General features: G+C 42.6%; 2 protein-coding genes across 2 annotated transcripts in view; both read left to right on the forward strand.

Annotated features, from left to right (window-relative positions):
• Positions 1–22,985, forward strand: part of LOC112554923 (von Willebrand factor D and EGF domain-containing protein-like) — a 535,332-nt gene that overhangs the window by 387,632 nt on the left and 124,715 nt on the right. The gene's annotated exons all lie outside the window — the stretch shown is intronic.
• On the forward strand, positions 133–5,940 carry LOC112554929 (collagen alpha-5(IV) chain-like). The gene is made up of 10 exons (XM_025223003.1): positions 133–331; positions 876–1,009; positions 1,205–1,349; positions 1,857–1,967; positions 2,420–2,627; positions 2,959–3,071; positions 3,598–3,803; positions 4,279–4,365; positions 4,564–4,697; positions 5,239–5,940. Exons 1-10 carry the CDS (start codon positions 214–216, stop codon positions 5,390–5,392), a joined length of 1,410 nt encoding a protein of 469 aa, XP_025078788.1. The 5' UTR covers positions 133–213; the 3' UTR covers positions 5,393–5,940.

Raw genomic sequence — 22,985 nt, forward strand, 5'->3', positions numbered from 1 at the left:
CGCAGCTTTTCCTCCTGCTAGGATCAGGGTGGCTAAATAATGTGTACAGTTACTGTTTGTATTTGTTAGCTGTAGTTTGCCGTGTCCTGCTCAGAGTAGTCAGGAGGCGAAAAGCAGGGACTTAACATATTTGTCTCCCATGTAGGGCGCCCTGGACCCCCTGGAGATGATGGCATTTCTGGCTTGCCTGGAATACCTGGAGAACGGGGATCAATGGGAGAGGATGGACTACCTGGTTTACCCGGCATAAAGGGAGCAAAAGGAGAACCCAACCTACTTGTCCGGGGGCCGAAGGGCTTTGCTGGAGAGCCTGGCCTGCCTGGACTTATAGGTGCGTGCTTTACACGTTTTGTGTGATGAGAAAGTGTGTGAATTACATCATTAACTGTTCAAATATGCAGAATGTTACAAGTCGAATTCAACCTGGCTGATGAAACATTATAGTTCCTCCTGTACAAGATGATGAGAGGCACAACAGCGCTATCCAGAACATTTTTTAGTTAAGATTAGGGCGTTGCAAAAAAAAAGAAAAAAATGATTTTTGAAATAAATTTCCTAAACAAAGAATCGTAGAAGTATCAACCTATCTGAAAAATTCCCAATAAAAGTCTCTCTCGATGCACTTTGTTTAGATAATCATATAAACACGGTATAACCACCATTCAAATTGTTGCCATATGGATTTTTTGCATGAAATATTAAACCCGCTTTCTCCCAGAAACAGCCTTCAATGAGATTCGTACTTATTTTCGTACATGTACATTTTTCATGAAACAAAAGTTTGTATAACATAAGTGTTTTAAGTGCCTTTCCTTAATTTTGAATGAAAAAGGAAAGAAAAGTTTCGTTATCTTTATTTTTCTTGTCCTCCAAAGGCCGCCGCGGAGCTAAGGGGATTGACGGAATGCCTGGCTTACCTGGTCTTCCTGGAATGAAAGGTGTTAGTGGTCTTCCTGGAGAATCTGGACTACCTGGACTTGATGGTGTGGAAGGCTTGCCAGGGCTAGATGTAAGCGCCAGATTTTACAGTTAAGGCCAATGATGTGCACATTTTACTAGACCTACATACGTGTCAGATATATATATATGTGTGTGTGAGAGAGAGAGTAGCTGTAAGCTGTAAAAATACTCTGATACAGACACACCAGTAATTCTTACTTCTTTAAAATTCATAAATAAACTGCAACCGATAACCGTTGTGCAGGGAGACCCAGGATTTTCTGGACTTCCGGGAAGGCAAGGTTTACCAGGGGAAGATGGTCCACGAGGACTTCCAGGACAAAAGGGCCTGATTGGAGAAATTGGGTATCCCGGTCTCAAAGGGACTACGGGTCGGAAGGGTATAAAGGGTAAATTTTTTTTTATTGTTCACATACTATTTTGAACCAGCGTGAACTGCTGTCCTGTCTGACATGTGCAGTGCAACCCGACTAGGTAGTCAGGGCTGTTCTGTCCTTTTATGTTTGTTCAAGGCGAGGATTAGGAGCATTTTAATTAGATAAAACAGAGATCCGACAACGAAATGTGCATTCTTTAAGCTTTTCACTTTATGAAATCGTCGGTTCTCGTGTCCGAAACTTGCACTCCAGATATAGAAAAGCGAAGAGTAAGAATATGATAAAAATGGGAATGAGAGTCCATGCAAACTGTAGACTATATTAAAGAAAAAGCTTTTATTAAAAAAAACTAAAACATATGGAGTGTAAAGAAAGAGGATCTGCGGAATCTGTAGAATACTATGAGGAAACAATAGAAGAATGAGGAACCATGAGAATGAATACAAAAGAGTTAGAATACATTGACATAAACTACGTGGAGATTAGAACGCATTGAAGATTGAACACATTATTGCACAGGTGCGACAGGACCAAGAACGCCTTTCAACAATTTCGAGCTTCTTAAAGGCAGCCCTGGTGACACATTTTTTCCAGGACTTCGTGGATTACCTGGTGATCCTGGACTACCAGGTAGGAGATGCATATAATCGATTACCTGTAGGTGATACGGTACTATGGTGTGAAGTAACCGATTTCAAGTTCATTACATTCCGCGGAGAGGCAGGAACTCGACACGGGGTTTGGGGGTGGTTGGTTGGTGGATGATGCAAGAGGTTTAAGAATTTCTAATACATTGGGTCGTGCCACTGTTTAAAAATCCGACAAAAACCAAAAGGCTGTGGATACTTAATAGCAGCAGCAAAACAGCAGTTTACAAATATATCTTGTCCTCTATCATTAGAACATTGAAAGTAACCGATATGAAACTTATCCGAAATTTTCAGAGAAAGTCTCATTTTTGAGTGAAACGTACAAAAGTGATCATCATTTTTATCAAATTACTAGCAAAAATGGACTGAATAGTTTCTCCCTTCCTATGTCAACCAAAGATTACATTGTTTTCAATGTTTCTCCCATACTAGGTATTGATGGCTTCCCAGGCCTGCCTGGACGCAAAGGAGAAGCCGGTGAGCCCGGTTTCTATGGCCTTGTAGGAGAGTCGGGTAGGCCGGGACTTGCCGGCGGACGAGGGAGAAGCGGCACACCTGGTTTTCCTGGGGAACCTGGTCGAGTGGGAGTACCAGGTGTTCCTGGTGCACCTGGCACTGGGCCCGGCATATTCTTTACAAGGTGTGTTTGTTTGTCTATGTGAGAGATTGTTGTGGAAGGGTGAGGGATGGATTGCGAAAATAGGAAGTGGAGAAGGACGAGCGTGTGAAGCTTTTTGACCTGTCCTTTTAAGGATGAACTCCGCAATCTGCTTAACACTGCATCGGCAGCATCATGGCATTGAACATGCCATCGTCAAGTGCAACTCCACTGAATACAAACTTAAATTCATATTTTAAAGAGTGACTGCAAACACGGACGTTGTTCAGTTAAAATGAAGTTATTGTTGATGCAGAACTTTTGATGAAGCTGGCAGAATCTTTCAAATCGTCTGATGGCTTTTTTGTCACAGACACAGTCAGACTACTTCACCACCCGACTGCCCCATCGGCACCACCAAGATGTGGGACGGGTACTCCCTCCTGTACGTCGTTGGCAACGGACGCGCTCACGGTCAAGATCTGGGTAAGAGTTCATTATACAGCTTAGTGGAATATCTGCCCTTTTCTCTTGTGTTGCTAAGAATGGAAAAACTTTTTTTTATGTGTGGTGCATTCAGCACCGCAGAATCAGGGTGTGTATATATATATCAGTTTGATTAGAAAATAGTTTTTAAACACCCCGTAGTAGTTTTAAAATATTAACATTTTGTTACATCATACAGACGCAGAAGGAAATATTGTTCCCTACGTGTATAAAAGGATTCCCCCAGATACTCTAACATTTACACCAATGGTGTAATAACTCTGTTATAAGAACGCCGTTGAGGTCGAATTTGACTTACAGAGTTATCTGCATGTTTGGAGGCCTCTCTAGTGTTTTACGGGGTTGTAAGTTGCGGATCAAATGTGAATACCTGGCCTTAACTACTGTAACATTCAATTGTTTTCAGATTTCACGTCTGTGGTTCAATAGTCTTTTGCCACACATTAACTCCAGCGAATGAGTGAAGGTCGAGGGGGATACCATAATTTTTGTTGTTCATCAACAGGTGATGCGGGTAGCTGTTTGCGCCGCTTCCATACGATGCCGTTTATGTTCTGCAACATCAACAACGTGTGCAATTTCGCTTCGCGCTCCGATTACAGTTACTGGCTGTCCACGCCAGAGCCAATGACTGCCATGATGGACCCGGTTTCCGGTGACAGGATTCGCCCGTACATCAGCCGTTGTGCTGTCTGTGATACACCCTCACCGGTGAGTATACGTATATGTAATTGCATGTAACATGATCAAGTCCCACAAGTCTGTAATAAACCCTCGCCGACGTTACACTCCACCAGTCTTTACACCCTCGCTGGTCTGTGGTACACCTTCAGTGTTGCAACCAGTTTGTGGCACATCCTCACCAGTCTGTGACGCGTGCTCTCCAGATTTTTAACTCTAAGATGATGGAAGTGTGTTGTTGTTTATGATGATTATTATTATTGATTTTGCTGCTGTGATATCATATGCATCTGAGCAAGTGTGACTTGAAGGAGCAACGCTATATGAAATCATTTGAGAGTTAATAATCTCACTGTGAAGGGCAGCCTTGACCTATGTGATAAGGAATAGGTCAGTATAGTGAACACGTTCATTGCTTTCTGTGTCCATTCTGTAGTCTGAAATGATGTCTTGGACTGTAATGAGCAAGACACACGGCAATTTTCAACTTGACATTGTCTTTCAGATCATCGCAGTCCACAGCCAGACGATGGTGATTCCAGACTGCCCAGAGGGATGGAGTGGTGTGTGGATAGGCTGGAGCTTCGTGCTGGTGAGCATACAGCTTTCCTCATCAAAACAGACTTTAATGTGTTAACTGTTTGCAATCGTCAACTACGACGATGTCAGCGCACGAAAACTTGTTTATTTGTTTCTTTCAGCTCGCTTTCTTTAACAGATTCAAATATGTAATTAAATATCTATCTTGATATATATGTGTGCGCGCCTGCACGTGTACTTTTGTTTACAGAGCACCGGCTCTGGCACCAGCGGCACAGGACAAGGTCTGCAATCCCCAGGCTCCTGTCTGGAAGACTTCAGAACATCCCCGTTCATTGAGTGTCACGGGCGAGGCACATGCAACTACTATGCCACGTCGGCAAGGTAATCATATCGTGTGCAATACCTACATTATGTACCACCTAAGCACCTCAGTCTGAATGAGACACACTTCATTGGGTTAATGCATGCGTGTACAATATTAGATCGATACGAAAAGCCTTCCTTTGCTTCAGATCATATATATATCCCGAAATTATTTTATTTTCAGTTTTTAAGACCTCTCAATAGTTGATTATGCGAGGTATCAAGAGGGAATACTGTAGACTGTACACTTGCAGTACAATTTTATCGTTTTACAGCTTGTATCACTAAGAGTGAACATACTCTGTTGACGTGTAAACAAACAAACAAACAAACAAACAAACAAACAAACAAACAAACAAACAAACAAACAAACAAACAAACAAACAAAAACAAAAACAAAAATCAAACCAAAAAAAAAAAAAAAAATAAAAAAAAAAACAAAAACAAAAAAAACAAAACCCAAACCTCTAGGCATTTTCCCTCCCTGTTGTGTCGGTGTGTGCTGCTGATTTCTTAGCTCCGAAATCTTCAAGCTTTTTGTTTTTTGTTTCCCTAACAGCTTCTGGATGACAACCATCGAAAGAGCCGACCAGTTCAGACGACCTTTGTCAGAAACTCTCAAAGCTGGCGATCTGAGGAGACGTATCAGCAGGTGTCAGGTGTGCATCAAAGACTTCGGAACAGGCCCAGCGTTCTTTAGGATGGTGAAGTGAGCGCCAGCCGCCATGTCAGGGTCAACATCACAGAGTCCGCGCGGGCAAGAGGGATAATCCGTGATGCAGCAGTTATTATCTACACGAAGAGCGCTTCAAATTTCCACCGCCACTTGTCAGTAACACTAATTCTACACATGAGAAGCAGCAATAACTTCTTTCAGGGTCTCGGGAGGGGCGGTAAGTTGTGGGAAGGGGGAGGGAATCGTGTGTATATATGTATAGGAGATTACTGCTTGTTTCTATACCGCGGAAGTATGTATTTGTTTAGTATGAGACGTATGATGCATCCTTAAATTAGCTGCCATGTTCAAGTCCATACAGTTAACCCTGGATGTTTTTTTTTGTTTTGACTGTCTATTTTTGGCTTACTGCGTTATTTCAAGTGGTGCTACGTGTTTCTTTTACTTAATGGGTTATTATTATTACTATTAATACTATTTTTTGTACCTGATTCCGTGTTTTAGGCATCATTCAAAATTTTTGTGCTCACGGACCTTGTGTATCATGATGAATATACCAAGAATACAGTTGATTTTCAACGTGCATTCTGCGTTGTTTCCCAGCATGTGCCAAAAGTTTAGTCATCTATCACTGCCAACGCTAAGCTTCAGTCGAAGTTTGGTTCGCACTTAATGTGATATGGATGGTTTGTGAATTTTTTTTCTGATTGTGAGTGTGTTACTTATCTCTTTGCTGAAATATTTTTGAAATGTTGTCAGATCAGCATGCAGAATAAAAGTGTCAATGAGTACGCCGACATTTGTATTCACAAATAATCTTGTCATCTCATTTAGTATTTGTATTATTTTTTTTTTACCTTAGGGGCCGGGGGAAAACCCATTTATTGGAACTTTTCTTTAGTAGCCATTGGCACATCGAATATAAGTATTGGGAATTCCTTCACATAGAGCACTGCCTTGTGCGTCTATCAGTTTACCAATGTACCTAATGAACACCTGCTAAGACCGTGTTTCAGCAGAATGGATGACAATAAGAAGTCAAATTTCAATACAGATAACTTCCTTAGGTCCATGAGTAGCCGGTTTGTAATCGGTTGTTGTAATTTTTTAACTCCAGTTCTTAGCGAGATAATTTGTCTTGTCCCTTCTAGACATATTTGTTAAAATTCTAGAAACAGTTACTGTATGGGTCCTTAAATAATCCTCAAAATACATAACAGATTATTTCATGACAACTTTACAAGCAGAAACGTAGACTTTAATTTCAATTAGACTTTATTATAAAGGTAGGGGAGAAAAGACAACAAATAATACATAAACTGAATAAAATCTTATCTAGGTGAGATTTAGCTACTGGTAGTGTACACACCCTGATTTTCTACAAGTTGCTCATGTGATAGAGATATTAGTAGATTAAACATGAAAGCAGAGAGTCAAACCGTCGCTAAACATTTGGCTCTGTACTGGTTCGTTCATTTTTTGTACTTCTGGAATAAACATCAATTGGCTTAAAGAATACTTTTTAAACTGTTATTCTTCAGCGAGAATTTGAGAGACTGTATGTCGTCGTGTTCCAAGATTTATGTTCATGCATCTTCGAAATCCTCCCTCAATGAAAAAAGTGTCTGCTCGTCAGAAATAAAATATTAATTTTGTAATTTTTATTCGGCATCTTTGGTGATAATCAGAGTAGTCGAACGTTGCAGGATTTCTGCAATGTTTGTTTCATCGTTGGACAGGCCTGGTGCCAGCATCTCTGATCTTGGCTTGAGCAAGTAAAATCTTTCTTCTCTGCTCTTCCTTTTCCTGCCTCCTCTTTTCCATGATAACATTTATTGTGTAAATAAAGGGGTTCAGGGCAGGCTTGAGGGGAAGAACAAAGATAGCCAAGGTCACATGTACATCGCTGGCGACCGGTACGCCAGTGGAGGCCATGAACCCCATCAAACCAATCGGAAACCAACACGCGAAATCGAATATGGCGATCGTTATGAGCCTGCGTGCCAGAGTCAGATCGGTTCCCTTCTTGGTGGTGTCTGTAGCGGACATGCTGTTGACCCGAACTGACCAGAAGATAGCCGCTTGTCCGGCAGCAATGGCGAAGAAGAGAAAGAAGTTTAGGACTATCAGGACACCGAAGGTGTAGTCGTAGACGGAGGAGTTATTCCGCGTGACAGGCAGTGGAACGCACATGCCCGTCCGGGCGTAGAACTGCCAGTGAGATGTGACCGGAAGTAGGGGAACGAGAGCCAGCAGAGCACCCGCCAGCCAGGCCACGGCGCACGCGACCTGCGCAGATCGCTTCCGGAACCGCAGAGTGCTGAACGGGAAACGGAGCACGAGGACGCGGTCGAGTGTGATGAGGCAGACAAGCAGAGCCGACACCTCGCTTGACAGGAACGAGGTGAAGCCGGCGAATTTGCAGACTATACCCGCCTTCCAATCCGACTCGTGCCGGAAGTACTCTCCCATGTAGACGCGGTCGGCTACCCCCACCACCGACAGGTACAGGCCCATGAGGAAGTCCGATACGCACAGGTTGGTGAAGACATCGTAACCAAGATCGTTCTTCTCCTTGCGAAGAAGCAGTCGGTAGGCTAGGGCAGACAGATTGCCCACGAGGGCCAGCGTGGCGAAGGATGCCAGAAACACTCGGTAGAGGGGCGAGCGAAGGAGGGCATCGCAGGAAGAGAGATGATCGGAGGGAGCCTGGCAGTTTTGGACGTTAAAATCCGCGGGTAGGATAGCCGGACAACACAACTTAAAGTTGTCGGCAAAGACGGTCTGCAGCCTGACCAGTCCCGAGAACATGTCAGGCGGAAAAGAGATGACTCGGCAACCACGCATGTCCAGCAAACGAAGCTCTTTGAACGGCTTGAAGCCTTCTCCTAGCACGAATTCCACTCCGCTGTTGGAGAAGTTCAGGTGACGCAGGTGAGGAAAGCCGGCCAACGTGTTAGAGCTAAGTTTAGTGACCTGTACGCCGGAGAGATCAAGGATATGAAGACTGTGAGAAAAGATGCCGGAGAAGAAGGGGTAGATAAGGGGGTTGTTGCTGAGGAAGAGCTGTCGCAGATTCTGCAGACTCGTCAGGAACTCTCCGCTTACTGATGTCAGCAAGTTTTGGCTCAGGTCCAGGATCTGAAGATTGGGGAGACGAACAGCGTCCAGGTGAGTGAGATCGCACTGCGCAAGGTCTAGATAAACCAGCATCAAGTTGTATCGTAAGTTACCCAGCGAGACTCCCACCCCACGTATCCTTAAGAAGCGCAAGTCCGCAAACGGCTGCAACATGGCCGCATCAGAGCAGAAAAAAGCGAGTCCGATGCATGTGCAGTCCTTGGGACAGCTGACCACACACGCCAGTTCGTCATCGCGCTGCGGGCAGTGGTACACGCTGTCGCACACGTCGCTCACCTGCAAACAGATGTTGGAGTCACGGCAGCGATAAAGACCTGGACACACGTACGTGTCGCAGTCCGCTTCATCTTCTCTGCCGGGGCAGTCGAACGCCTTGTTACACCGGAGGTAAATGGGGAGGCAGTAGTAGTCGACCTTCCCCGGACACCGGAAATGCGTCCCTGGACACTGGGTCTCGTTCCCGCTCGCGCTTAGGGCGACGCCGAGTGGCCGAACGACAAAGGTGCCGTTGGTAGCAAAGTCCAAGATGGCGGGTGGGGGGAGGCTGGCGATATCCTCCATCTTCTCTCCGTAGCAGAGTTGTTCGTCTGCTTGGTTCACACACTGTTCTTGGCCGTCGCACCACTCGTAGAGAGATATACACTGCAAGGACACAGGGTAATGCTAACCGGAAAATGACACGTTTACACTACAAGTGATGTTCTTACATTAATTAATCTTGGGCTTCTTACAATTGAGCTGTTTATATTTATCACATCTGCAATAACTCGCATTAACCATGAGGCTTACTCTTAAGGTCTTGTTGCGCCTGATATGCCTAAAGTACAAGACATCCCTTACCTGCTGGTTGCCACAGTTCCTTGGCTTGTCCAGGGTACATGGCGGAAAAACACAAAAATCTTCATCCGTTCCGTCGTTGCAGTCTCGCCGATGGTCGCATACTAGGGTATACGGCACGCGCTCCAGTTCGTTCCCGCACTCATACATTGGCGGAAGTGGCATCATCAGAGCCGTGCACGTGTAAGCAGACGCATAGCCCGCACCCCAGCAGTCGCTGCGCAAGTCACATGACAGGAAATCTCGCGTGACGTGACCCTCGGGACACAGGTGGAGATTGACGTTCGAAACATGCCTTACCGATGGTGGACTTCCGGTAACCGAAAATGACTTGTCCTCGAAAGGCACCGGAAGAGCAGCCTCATCCTGGGCCTCGCACATGTAGTGGAAGAATCCCTGCTCATCGCAGGCGCCTGGCCAGAGGGTCGGGAGGTCCACGACGGGTTCATTTTCGAAGCGACGAAGGGTCGCGCACGCAGGCCTTCTGGTCATCCCGAAGATTTTGACGAAGTAGGCCATAGTACCGTCCGCCCACTGCCAGCTTCTCTTGTAACTTCAAACAGATCGAAGGAGGAATAAAAGTAGGGTTAAATAGTGGAATAGGTATGTGAAATGTGAGCGCAAACAAATACATACCAGTTTATTGAACCACAAGAAAAAACACAGACTAACCTGTCATCAAGTTTGTGAACAAGAAAGTAGTAGAACTAGCTGGTTATAAATTATACACATAAAATGGGAGAGTAGTGTTGAGTTATGCTAATATTTTTTTTCATTTTATGTCAAAAAACGACAATACTAGTTAACAGTCAAAGAATTTATAAAGTCTTGCCCATAAAGAAGCAAGCTTAATTTCTCTGTGTTTACAGGACTACAAACGAACCGCAAGTTTTCCTGATAACCCAGTTGTAAGTGCATAAGGGTTAACAAAATTGGGAGAACGAAGATGAGTATTTGAGTAGATAGCAGAAAAGTTTGCTAGTTACATCAGGGACTTATATATGAGTTGTTTAAATAGAACACAGGACAGACGATAGTTTTCAACAATTTAAAACAAAACAAAGGTACAAAAACAGAAAGCTGAAAACAACCATTTACAATTACAATGCCATAATATCAATTTTTAAAACACAAAAATGTCTGGCATTCAGAAACTAAAGACTCTAGTGGTCCTGGGACACATACACGCGTGTGTACAATAGTTTTGGTGATAATCAAACACATTAAACATAAAACATTCGAACTTACAAGTGGGATTCCGTGAAGGTGGAGGACTGCAGGCCAATGTACGCCCGCAACCCGCGCCTCAGCTGAAGGAGACTCATGACGTCACGCCACTCCTCCGGGGTGTTGAGGCTGACCAAGGTGGCGCCACGTGTCAAGCAGTCGGTCGTACCAGGTCAGCGAGTGGTTGGCGATGACATAGAAGTAGCATTTGCCACTCGCAGAGACAGCTCCCAGGCCGCAGTCCCTCGCAGTGTACGGGCAGTCCAGCTCGTCCTCGCCCCCGAGACACTGCGATTCCAGGTCGCACGGGAAGTGCTGCTGAAAGTCCGGCCAGTGCGTTCCCGAACAGTTCCATTTGTTCCACAGCATCTTTCTGGGCAAGGTGGATGGCTGGTGGAAGGAGAAGACGAGCCTGAAGCCAGTGCCTGAGGTCTGGAAGTCGCTGACGAAGCGCACGTGCAGTTCGGAGGTTTGGGTCGTGACGGGGTCTTGGCTGAAGACGTAGCACAGAGTCCAAAGCGGGGTCTTCGCAGGGGATGTCGTGAAGACGGTCAGCTTGTCCGTGTCACACTTGATGGACTTGGCGTCAATGTCGAGATGATGGACGCTGAGCATGGTCACGTGACCTTTGGGTACCTCGAGGTCAATCCAGCTGTCCATGAGGACGGGATACAAAGCCGTGCCGTTCCAGCCAGGAGTTTGGATGAAACCTGTCAAAAGGGGTAAAGGGCAGCACAGGGTGAAGGTTTAGTGCCTGCGGCTCACAAACAAGCTTAACAGGCTAAACTGCTAAGGTTAAAAGGCTAAAATTCCTAAAGATAACTAACGCACTTACCTTTAGTCGGCGACATATAGTGCACTTCCAGCTGCGGCCTCGCAGACGGTTGCGCCCCGTGACGTCACATCTCAGCGAGAAGGATGTCCCCACGACATACTTCAGCTCCATCGTCACGCGGTGGCTGAAGCTGAAGACGTCACGCAGCGTCTTACTGACCCCGCACGCGGACACCAGCAAGGCGCTGTTCCTTTGGTCCAGCACGCGCAGGGAACTCGTTTCGCACGGCATGTCCATCTCCACCGCCTGAAAGTGAACCACCTGACCCGCAGGAACGGTCACTCTGATCGCACACTGACGCTCGTCCTTGCCCACGGAAGCGTTGCCTGGTGCCACCTTGTGGTCGACGAGGATAATGGCGCCGTCTGTCGTGAAAGCGAGACCACTCTGAGTGTCCTGACACATTGTCAGGTTCTCCGTTGACAGGAGCAGATAACTTGCGCGGTTCGTTTCTCTGACTGACTTTCGTATCTGTTGCTGGCTTGAGTGGTCTGAACGCCGAGGTTCTTTGGTCTGAGTTCGGACACTGTTAGCGAATCGTTTTCCAGAGAAACTGAAGTAGCCGAAAGACCTGCTACTAAGACATTTTCCAAAAAAGAAGTAGAGCGCAGAAGATTGTCAAAGCCGACAAGCGGAAGACTACAACCGAGGTCATGTTACACGAATATATCCAACATTAAGTTTGTTTTCGTACAAATATTTTAAATTTTCAAACTCGAAATTGTAAAAATAAAAAAATCTCAATTTTCTCAATTAACAATATATTTCAAGCAAAAGTTAATTTTCGCACGATATTGAGAGAAGCTAAAGGTTAAAGAGAATGTCCGTAATTCAAACTTATTTTTGTTGTTGTTGACAAGACGACTATCTGTTGTAAAAGGCAAATTCGATTTGATTCTTGTCCGATGGAGCAAATGAAGAAAACGTCTCGAGCCTAAGTTTTCACCATGCTAAATCTGCGAAACATAGCGCCCTCTGTGTCTTCGCGGATTAAGACGATACAAAAGAATCCTTGTGTTTCATCCCAAAGACACACAGGATAGACAGAATTATGACAGCGACATCTCTGAACATTTATTGCAACCCGTATGTAAGGAAGTGCATGCTCGCACGCGCGCTCTCTTCCCCTGTATCTACTTTGTCTGCCATTTATGTTCTTGTACATTTGCTGTCATTTCATGCTTGTTCTCATCTCAAGGTTTTCCCGTAAAATTGATGGCTTCGTATGGACAACACAATTCAAAGAAAAATAGATAGTGTTTGTGTATGTTCGTGAGAGAGAGAGAGTGTGTGTGTGTGACACAGAGAGAGAGAGAAGTGTTTACATATTCTTGCCACGTCACCTGATGTCAAAGACTGGGACACTAACGGCAATGTCCCTTCACCTTCAGAAACCTGTGTTTGTTCAGGTGTTGAAACAATAGCACTTCAGCAAACAGGGCGTCGCTTTTTCTCGCCAGAAAGTTTACTTTTTAAGAAGCCAGGACCTCATTAGGCTGAGAGAGAAATTAATCTCGTGTCACGCACAACATTTACCGTCTGGAGTCACGCAGGTGAGCTGCTATTTGCATTTCTGCGACAACGATGAACGTGATCATGTCAGCATGCAAGGAAGGCACAAGGCGAATTTTTCGCCATCTTAACTGTTTTCCCGAAAACTAAAAGACTGAACCCCTCCCATACATACAGCATAATATCAATTTTAGTGTTTTATGGCCTTTATACTTACCTTAACAGAAAAGAACTTTTATTCTACACTTTATCGCCAGTTTTAAATATAAAAGTATACTCTTTTAAGAATATCATCGCAAAGTATATTTGGTCACGTGATATTTTTACCAATCTCTGATTTGGTTTTCGTGTTCAGAATCATAGGATCGTCATCTCTATCCATGATTTTATGTGGTCATGTCGATGGCAAGGACCTATTGCCGGCTTAGTTTGACACAAAAACGACATACTGGACACTGAGATGTAAGGATCAGGTAAACTCGATTTCCTGTTTATTGTCTGCTTTATTGAAGTCTTAGTCTCTGAGAATGTGTCAGTCTCAAGTTTACGACTATCTCAGTATAACTTAATTATTTCAGTCTTAGACCTTCATTGCCTTGATTATCTCCATTTTTGTTTCTTTGAGATGGTCTCAGTTCTGTTCTTGAGTTACTTCTGTCTCAACCTTGCATTATTTTGATTTAACCTTTGACTGCTTAGATTGTTTCAGTGTTTCAGCTAGGCTACAGCTACTTCCCATCCCTGATGAAAACACAAATGACAGCCACCTGGCCGACATTGCAGTCCCTGTTGCAGCATCAAAGCATCGACCATGTCGTTAGCCAAGCCGCAGTCGTTAGAGACGTCACGTGAGCACACAGATCGTGAGGGCTGAGAAGTTCAATCAACAAGGACACAGACAAAGGGCAATTAGTAGCTAATTATGGAACGGAGTCGAAGACTATCTGACAGCACACGTGCAAACTTGTGCACACGTGACGTGAACGGCGTTTGAATATGAAAAATTATGTATGTACGCACATGCACACACGCTCGACATGTCTCTGACTCTTGTCACAGTTGTTGCTGCACAGAGTAGTTAGACGATATTTATAAGAAAATCTTTGTACACTGCAAAGTCCTCTCACTTCAGAGAGTAGTGATTTCCATGCATGATTTTTGTCTTTTTCTGAGAATCAGCTTCTCATTCTTGAAGTCTACCCTAAATAAGATTAAACGAGAATGCTTTCATAAAGATTTTTACCTGGCATGCATTTCCTAAGCAGCATGCACTTGGCGCTTAAAAACAAGAACGAAACACGAACATCATATGAGGGACAGAATCACAAATAACATATGAGCTATAAAAGAATCAACAATTGTAATAAACGAAGAATAAAATCACAAAAAAACCCAAATAACAAGAACAAGAGCTGAGAGTAACATGATATTGCAAAATGGTTTCACTAGTGTGATTACACAACTATACCTTCCTAGATCCACCTAGATTGTATGGTATATTGTTCTTTCTGAACAGGAACAGATGTTATTTATTTTACCTTTCTTGTTTTTGTTCTAAGAAATCAAGTGGTTTCGCAGGTTAAGATTTTAGGAAGTGAGTCTGACCCACAATAGAGATGGTGATCGTTCTATTCAGTATAATCAGTGTCACATAACCTTTTATAAAATAGCACACATTTCTATAATTGTCATTCTTCTTCTTCTTGTTCCTAATCACCCCCATTGGTGCATAGGTCCACAACTACACCACGCTGCTTGTGTTGTATTTGTGGTTTCTGTAGCAGGGGTTGTTTACAGGGTGGGGTTGCTATCCCCACGCCCAACCCTCCTCCTTCATCCGGGTTTCATCATAGGACCTGCAAGTTATCTGGAGGGCTTCCAGGCGGAGTTATAATTGTCATTACTGTATTGACCTGAGTGTGGGCCCTGCACGCAATGGATAACTTTTGCATTCATGCATTCATCTAGCATTCAGCAACACACCTAATCACAATACATTCATTCAATACAGATACTTTAGTATGAGTTAAAAGCATATAATCAAACAAAGAGAGCATATATATATAAATACAAGAATAGTTACAAGTATTATTCAGACATAATCTTACAACTTAGGTTACTGGCGCTTCTTCTCATTACTGTTCATCAGGGTGATAATTCCAATGTTCACAAGCTCACCAGTTAAAGTTCACACTTCCTTAATAATTCCACTGTTCACAAGTTCATCAGTTAAAGTTCATTATTCACTAATAATTCCAAGTCCCTTGACCAAGACCTTGAACGTCTTCAAGAGGACTCTCCGTCGGCCGCTCACTACCTCGCCACCCGGAAAAGTGATGTTTCTACCCCTGGCACCCTACTTGCTTTGTTTCTTCCTTCCGGTCACCTTGGACATGTACAAAAGGTCTAGAAACATTACTAAAGGGGGAGGGGGTTGAGCGCCTCGTAGCTAATTATTAACTGGACTATTTATCTCCCCTGGCCGGACGTCAATCGCAGCCGTTAGGTGTTTGGCCGCCGTCGACTGGACACCGGTGCTGAATAGGACAGTCAGGGGACATGTGCCAGCTTGGCCCGCCCACGATGTTTTGTCCCTGCTTTAACCATTCTAATAAAAACCTTACCCCAACATTAATAGAAGTAGAAAATAGATTGTCTACAATTACTTAGCTGTTTTCTTTGTTGAGGTGAAAGAAGAAACTTGTTACTGCTGTGGCTTTTATAAAATATGAATAGATTCTTACTTAGTCGCTTTTAATCTCCCTTGCTTTTAAATGTTTACTTCTAATTTGCATGAGAACTGAATTTATAAACTATCAGTTGTCATGTTTCAGGTCTGAGATTACAACAGACTTCAGTCGGTCTTCTTATATCACTAGAAACACTAGAGTTGATGAAGCTGAGTTCTTAAGCTTCACTGGAAGTTAATAGTGAGTGCAAAAGTACTTTCACCTGAAGACAATAAATATAATCATAATCCTTGGAAAACACAAAGATATGTCTGCCATAAAGAGTGAAATACAGGTCGCATGTACACTCATGAAGCCTGAAGCAGGACCTATGGCTGATGCACAAGAAAGCCCAAGTAAGTAAGGCCGTCAGTAACATAGACTTCAGGATCATCTGTTAAACATTTGTTAATCTGAGCACACGGTTGAATGACGAAATGGCGGAATCATGGCGGTCTATGTTATCGGATTTTCCCAAAACAAAGTTTCTTATTTAATGAGAAATGTGTTCTTGTCAAGTGCTTTAAGTGGTGTTTGTCACAAGCACTCATGTGACTTACACTAGAGCAGCCGTCCTGACCTCTTGTTTTGCATGTGGCTGTGAGTGTGTATCTCTCTAGATAGAAAAGAAGGCTTTTTCTAGAGCTATCAGCTGAATTAAAAAAAATTACAAATGATACATTCCGTGGGTTTACCCTGCTGATATGTCAGATTTGATGTGTCAAGTGTTTTGCAGGTTTATCCCGTTTGTTAGAACTGCCAGAACTGTATGTGCTCCTTGGCAAAGACTACTAGGAGGATCACAGCTTGCAAGAGAGGCTGGCAGGTCTTGGGTCCCCTTAAGCAAGACTGTTAGGAGGTTTTCTTCTTTATGATGTAAGGGTTCTCCCTATATGGTGTTGATATTTAGGATAATGTTGTATGAGTAGTGTATGTGCAAGAGGATACTTATATTCACACTTGCTGCAGGGAGTGCCTGTATAGGTATGTGTGAAGAGAATTTGAGAATAAACAGAAACATGAGACGTTTCAAACCACAAATTGAGGCCTAAGCCTATGTTGCTAGTCTGTGTCCTATTCTATCAGAGAAACCGCATGAATGATGACAAACAGGGCCGCCGAGAGCCAGCCCGGGCCCCGGGACAGATCTCTCCGGGCCCCTTGTACTTGTAATCAGTACCCCGAAATTGTATTCTACAGACTTGAAACTCAACTTCTGCATGTGTAATGCTTGGGTGTTCTGTCCTTAGACCTTTCTTTAAAAGAAAAAGAAAAGGAGAAGAAGAAAAAAAAAATCCACTGACCAAGGCCGGGCCCCCTTGACAGCCGCGGGCCCGGGTACACCAGACCCCCTGTCCCCCCCTCTCGTCAGGCCTGATGACAAACATACTTCACATATTGAGCCTAGTCTGTTGTCATTAATACAAATTTAATGTTTTGTAATTTCTATATAAACATAACAAGACATGTTTAATTATCTGTACATAAATTATTCTGACAAATCTCCATTAAAATCATGTCAATGCTTCGGAAAAACCCGATAACATAGACTTTGACAGCAAACGTTTGTTCGCCGCCGACCTGTCATGATTCCGCCATCTTGACATCCTCTTTATGATCAAGTTGATGAGAGGTGAGTCACATACTCTCAAAAATATATTCTTTTACCTTCTACTTGTTTTACTTAAAAGAAAGAAAAGTAAATGTTATTTTGTGTAGTCACACCAGTGTAAGTGGAATGCAGTGAACACATGAACTACTTGAATACAGCGACACCACAGACTAGCGGACCTCAAGTGACGACAGACTGTAAGTGTTTCTGTCTTCAGTCATTAACGGTGTGAGCAGTAAGAGACAGTATGGTTAATAATAGCCAATGTAATTAGTATGAACAATAATGAGCAGTCTGAACAGTATCAAAATGGACAAAAATGTATCCACACAGTCTCTCGCATGTGTACCTAGTCAATCACACACACACACACACCTGTACATTTATATTCTCCACATGCTCCAGCTAATCTGTCACAGGTATTGTCACTTGTGTTTTATGTCTCTTGCATATCCTTACTTCATAACTTTTCATTAGACAATATTATTCTGTTTAGTCTTTTTATTTACAAATATTTCTGGTAATCAGAAGATATATTATTGCTGTTTACAGAAAAAAGCTGTGTTGTTATCGGTTTAACATGTCTCTTAAGCAATGAGCCTTTTGATATGGGGTTATTGTAGGACCGGGCAGCCATTGATATCTTTCCTATACGATAAGGCGTTTCACTGGTATATTACGACTGTACAATTACATTTTGTCTTGTCACTATGGCTGTTGACTGTCAGCCGACTGTCTAGTCCGTCATCACCTACACGGCATCGGCTCAGCCGCCATTAGCCAAGCTAATAATAGAACTGACACACGGCGACCCCAGGGTAGCTTCTGACACCCGGGGTGGAGAACGTAGTGACTTTCCCGTTCATGTAGAACTCACACTGTCACAGTGTCTTCACACTGCAGTGAGCAGAAACCGGGGTGAGGGGCAATAAGGGGGCGGGGGGCTCGGCTCCCTCAAAAAGATATTTTAGACATTCCCGCCAATCAAGACTTATTTCCCTAGTTTGCTATCGCCATCGCCATCGCCTAGCGACACTAACAAACTAGTTTATTCATGCCAACTGATTGTTTCCCTTCTAATAAGTATCGGCATAGAGAATCATTTTGTTTTTGAGTGTTTATCTTGTATATTCACATAAAGGTACAAGAATATACATATATAAACCACAACGGAGTCTTCATCTTTATTACTTTGGGAGATATTGCTGTATAAAGATCGTGATTTCCGTCACATCCATGACTATTTATTATTTAATCATGTTTGAGGTTCTTCCATCTAGCATCGTGAAATCTTACAAGCCGCAAGTACATTGTATGACAAGTTATAAACACTGATTTCTACTCAAGTGACTGAAACACTAATTTTTAAGCTGGAAAAAAACCACATTCAACCTAAAGGTTTTGCGCTTGGTCATTTTGCATGAAGACACCATATTTCTTTTCAAATACCAATTTACTAAATACACCTAAGCGGGTATTTTGCTAAAGTAACCACTATATACTATTGTTCGAATCTTTGTACAACCTTTAAACGTCTTTTATGAGATACGCAGCTTGAAATATTACACAATTATTATCAAGTGTTTTTAGGCGAAAAAGTTTTTGGGATAACTTTAGACAACTGTAATTTATAATCTACGGGAAAAAATGGGTTTAAATTTAAAAGACCGATAGAGATCACAAATATGTGTTAGTCTATGTTAATTTATATTAATTACGTTTACATGTAGTGGAGTAAAGGTGGTGGTTCATAATGATGACTAACTATTTAATATTTGTTTGGGACACTCATGTCTTTTTACTCAACTCAAACTGTTACTTGATAGTTGAATAAATTAATTTTCAAAAAATTGTATGGCTAATTTTTATCCCGTTGTAAGTGGGTGCTTTTTTCATTCATTTTCTTAAAGAAGAAAAAGGAAAACCATGTAAATGTATACAACCAAAAATTGAAAAATAACAATAAAAATTCCACAAGCCAGGTCTCACATTGCAATAAGAAAACTGTAAACTGCATATTTAGTTTTATAATTTTAATATTTGTACTGAAGGTCCTTTCTATATACGATTGTTTGTTGGATGTTTCAGAAGTAGATGTCCCATGCAAATACAAATATATTTTCTACTTTGTCTTTATCAGGCTCTGAAGGCTACGTGTATGTGTTATTATCAAAAGCGATTTTCTACAAATGTGATAATTGTTACATGCTCATTCCTTATATCACACCAGTTGCAGCGTGGAAAGTATCAACTTGAACACTCTGTCAGTGTTTTATAAATGTGGACGGTTGTCCGTGTGAGGCAAGATGCTGGGCGCTTGCTAGTGGGACAGACTAGAATTAATATGTATGTTTAACTAATGGTTTAATTAGTATGTATGTTTAATGCTTTAAATTGAACCAGTAATTTTTAAAACTATGCAATTTGGCAAATCTCAAATTTCCGACTTAAGACTCATTTCGTAGTGGAGGGTCACATATTGTAAGAAGGATGGAGTGATTTGAACTTTAGTAGCAGGGTATAGTCAGTACTGAGATCATCACGATAGTAATACATAACACCAGACAAGTTAGACAACTAACATTAATTACCGATGTATAGTCAGTACTGAGATCACCATGATACATAACACCAGACAAGGCAGATAACTCTCATTACGGTCATGTAGTAAGTATCGTAGCCATCATGCTAGTAGCACAACAATGACACCAGTGGACACACAACTCTGATTATCAACATCGCGGACCACGAATTCTCTCCTTAGAATCATCGTCGTCATCAGCAGTTGTCGATTATCAACGTCACAGACCCACTTTGACAACAACTGTTTGTTAGAGACTTGGCTCTGACCTGTTTGATGTCGGTAATAGGCAAACAGTAACTATCGTGACAGCTACGTGCCTATCACGTAGAGGAAATGATGGACCCTTCTCTGTACACACATTAACACGTGGTGTGTTTCTGTACCTATACAGGTATTGTACTCATTGTATAAAGCGACATAAACTCGTTATTCACCGAGTATAATCTTGCATACTTTATATATAAATACATTTATTGTCGCCAACATCTGTTATCATCTGTAGCAGCCAGATTCTCAGGCTGAGTGAACACACCAGTCTGTTTCCCGTCCAGAGGAAAGCGCAGACGACAGACGATTCCTCTGAGACACTTGGTCCTGAACAGAGGAGAGCACTGTCAACCATGTCTGATAAACAACCGTCTGCTCCACAACAGGTGAGACAAGGTGGAGACACCTGCTATTAGGGGAGGGGTGAGGAGGAGAGAGGTCAAGGAGGTCAATAGTTGTACCAAAGTTACAAATGTTTTTTAATCAAGTTTACAAGTCAGTATGTGGACTGTCACACACCAGAGCAGTGTTGTAATGGTTGTCATTAAGAATGTTGTAATCTGTCATCGTTAATATTACGCACAATATTCAGCTTAATTCCGTCACGTGACTTTCTTTAATTCTTCCTGAAGAGATAACAATGATCAAACATTTATTTCATACAATCTGAGCGCAACAGGTACGCTATTAAACCTAAGCTTTTATAAAAACGATATAAATTATATTTTAAAAACAGAAATTACTAACTTGTGTTAATGATTGATAATGTAGGCGAGAAGAGGTTTTGGTGTTTACGTGTGTTGAGTGCGAGGTTTGACGTGAAAAAATATTTGGTGTGTCACTGTTACAGCACAATGAGCCTTTTACTATTGATATACCAGAGATCATCATCATCATCATAATCATCATCATGACATCGTCGTCGTCGTCGTCATCGTCGTCATCATCGTCAATCATCAATCATCATCATCATCATCATCATCATCATCATAAGTATCTATGTCAAAGATGAATTATAAAAAAATTATGTCATGTCTTCTTTTACCCTGACAAGTTGTGTGTATGGTGTTCATTCTCTGATGTTCACATGTAACTGTGTAACCATCATCACAGGGAAAGCCCCAGAAAAGAGGATGTGGACGAGAAAGTTCTAGAGGCGGTGGCCGGGTCAAAGTTCACCTACACGCCGTGACCGATGAACAGGCTGCGCAACTTAAGGATACAGGTACATTCTATCTTTTGTTTGTGTTATTCGTTATTCCGAAAGTAACAACAGAAGGACGCAGTAAAGAAAACGCCGAGGAGACACAAAACAAGTTAAGAAGATAATACAATGTAGACATGTGGAGCTCATTGGAAAGCTTTATTTATTTATTCGTCCCAATACTTGTAACGGTCGCTAGGGCAGCACGTGGATAAACACGGAGCTTAAGGTCCGTCACACGTGTCTGTCTTTAACGATGTGAGTAGGTCTTGCACGAGACGATAAGTCCTCTCCTCGTTTGATAGACAGTTCGTCTTCTCACCACCTCAACAGCAAATTCTAGAGAGTGGAGAGTGGGTGATTTTTTTTTTTTTTTTTGCATAATAATCATTACATTTACTACAAGTAACTACGTACAATTCACCGTATGAATTGCAAATAACTTCAAAACCATTGTCATAGTTACAGGTCAAGATGCCCCGACAGAACAGTGATGACAAATAATCTTGTTTACAGTGAATGTGCGTCCACTGGAGGAGGTCAAGAAGAAGACAGGCGCTGATGTACACTTTGACCCCAACCCGTCACCTGTACCAGGTATGAAGATTGTCATCATCCGCGGTGTCCCATCTCAGATCGAGGCGGTCGTCAGGCTCATCAGGCAGATGACTGGTAGTCAGGTTAGTGCAGTAGTGACTACAATATAATCAGAGTTACAAACAGCTATCAACACTAAACAGTAGAGGCTGCATTCAACAGCAGGCAGCAAGAGTGACAGGAGTAACATTGAATGATAACAACTGATAATCAATGATAAAAACTAATATTGAGTGGTTTGCCGCATCACTATAAATACAGTGAATAACAATAAGCGTTATAAACAGCCAAATTACACAACACAAAACTGAGCAAATTTGACAAGTCTTATATTTTGGGAAAAACAAGTACCAGAATAAAGTAATACCATCTTAAAAACGGATAGAAATCTAAACAAACATGATTTGTCATACACTTTTTTCTGCTCACCGAATAAATTCAACTAATTAAAAAGATGAAAAAATAAACTCAAATGAAGTTACTGCAGTCAGACAAACTGAGGTCCTCTTCGTACAGGCAACACTCGCAGAAGAAGTTCAGACATTCTGGCTCCAGTGGGTTGAGGCCGCGTACCCTGACCTCGAGTCTCGCGCCTACTTCCTGCCTCCTGTCTACTTCAACCGCGTGCCGATGACTAGACAGACCGTTGCTGGTCAGGATGTCATGGTTCTTGACTCCCCATCTGAAAAAGCTAGTAAACCAAGGGGTCTTCTTAAAAAAATAGCATCTTTACTGAAGTCATCCAAAACACATGAACCACAACATCAAGCTGTGTTACCTTCAAACACGCCGGTGATGACTCCATCAGAAACAGCTGAGACTTCCATTTCTCACCCTGCTACAGCCCAGGACAGTGACATTAGACATGACACAGCCATGAAACAAGTTCTCTTATGTCTTCAGAGTTTGTCAAAAAAGAAAAGAGAAGTGTTAGTTGGAATCACTCGTCTTGACTTTGGACAATATCTGACTGAACCTTGTTTTGCTGTGGCGGCTGCCCAGTTACCCCGAGCCTCCAGCGTGCCTCCTGACTTGCCACAGAACTGGAAACAGGGACAATTTGATGTGCTTCTTGTTCACCGACA

Source organism: Pomacea canaliculata, linkage group LG14 (genome assembly GCF_003073045.1).
Source record: "Pomacea canaliculata isolate SZHN2017 linkage group LG14, ASM307304v1, whole genome shotgun sequence".
Lineage (NCBI taxonomy): Eukaryota > Metazoa > Mollusca > Gastropoda > Architaenioglossa > Ampullariidae > Pomacea > Pomacea canaliculata.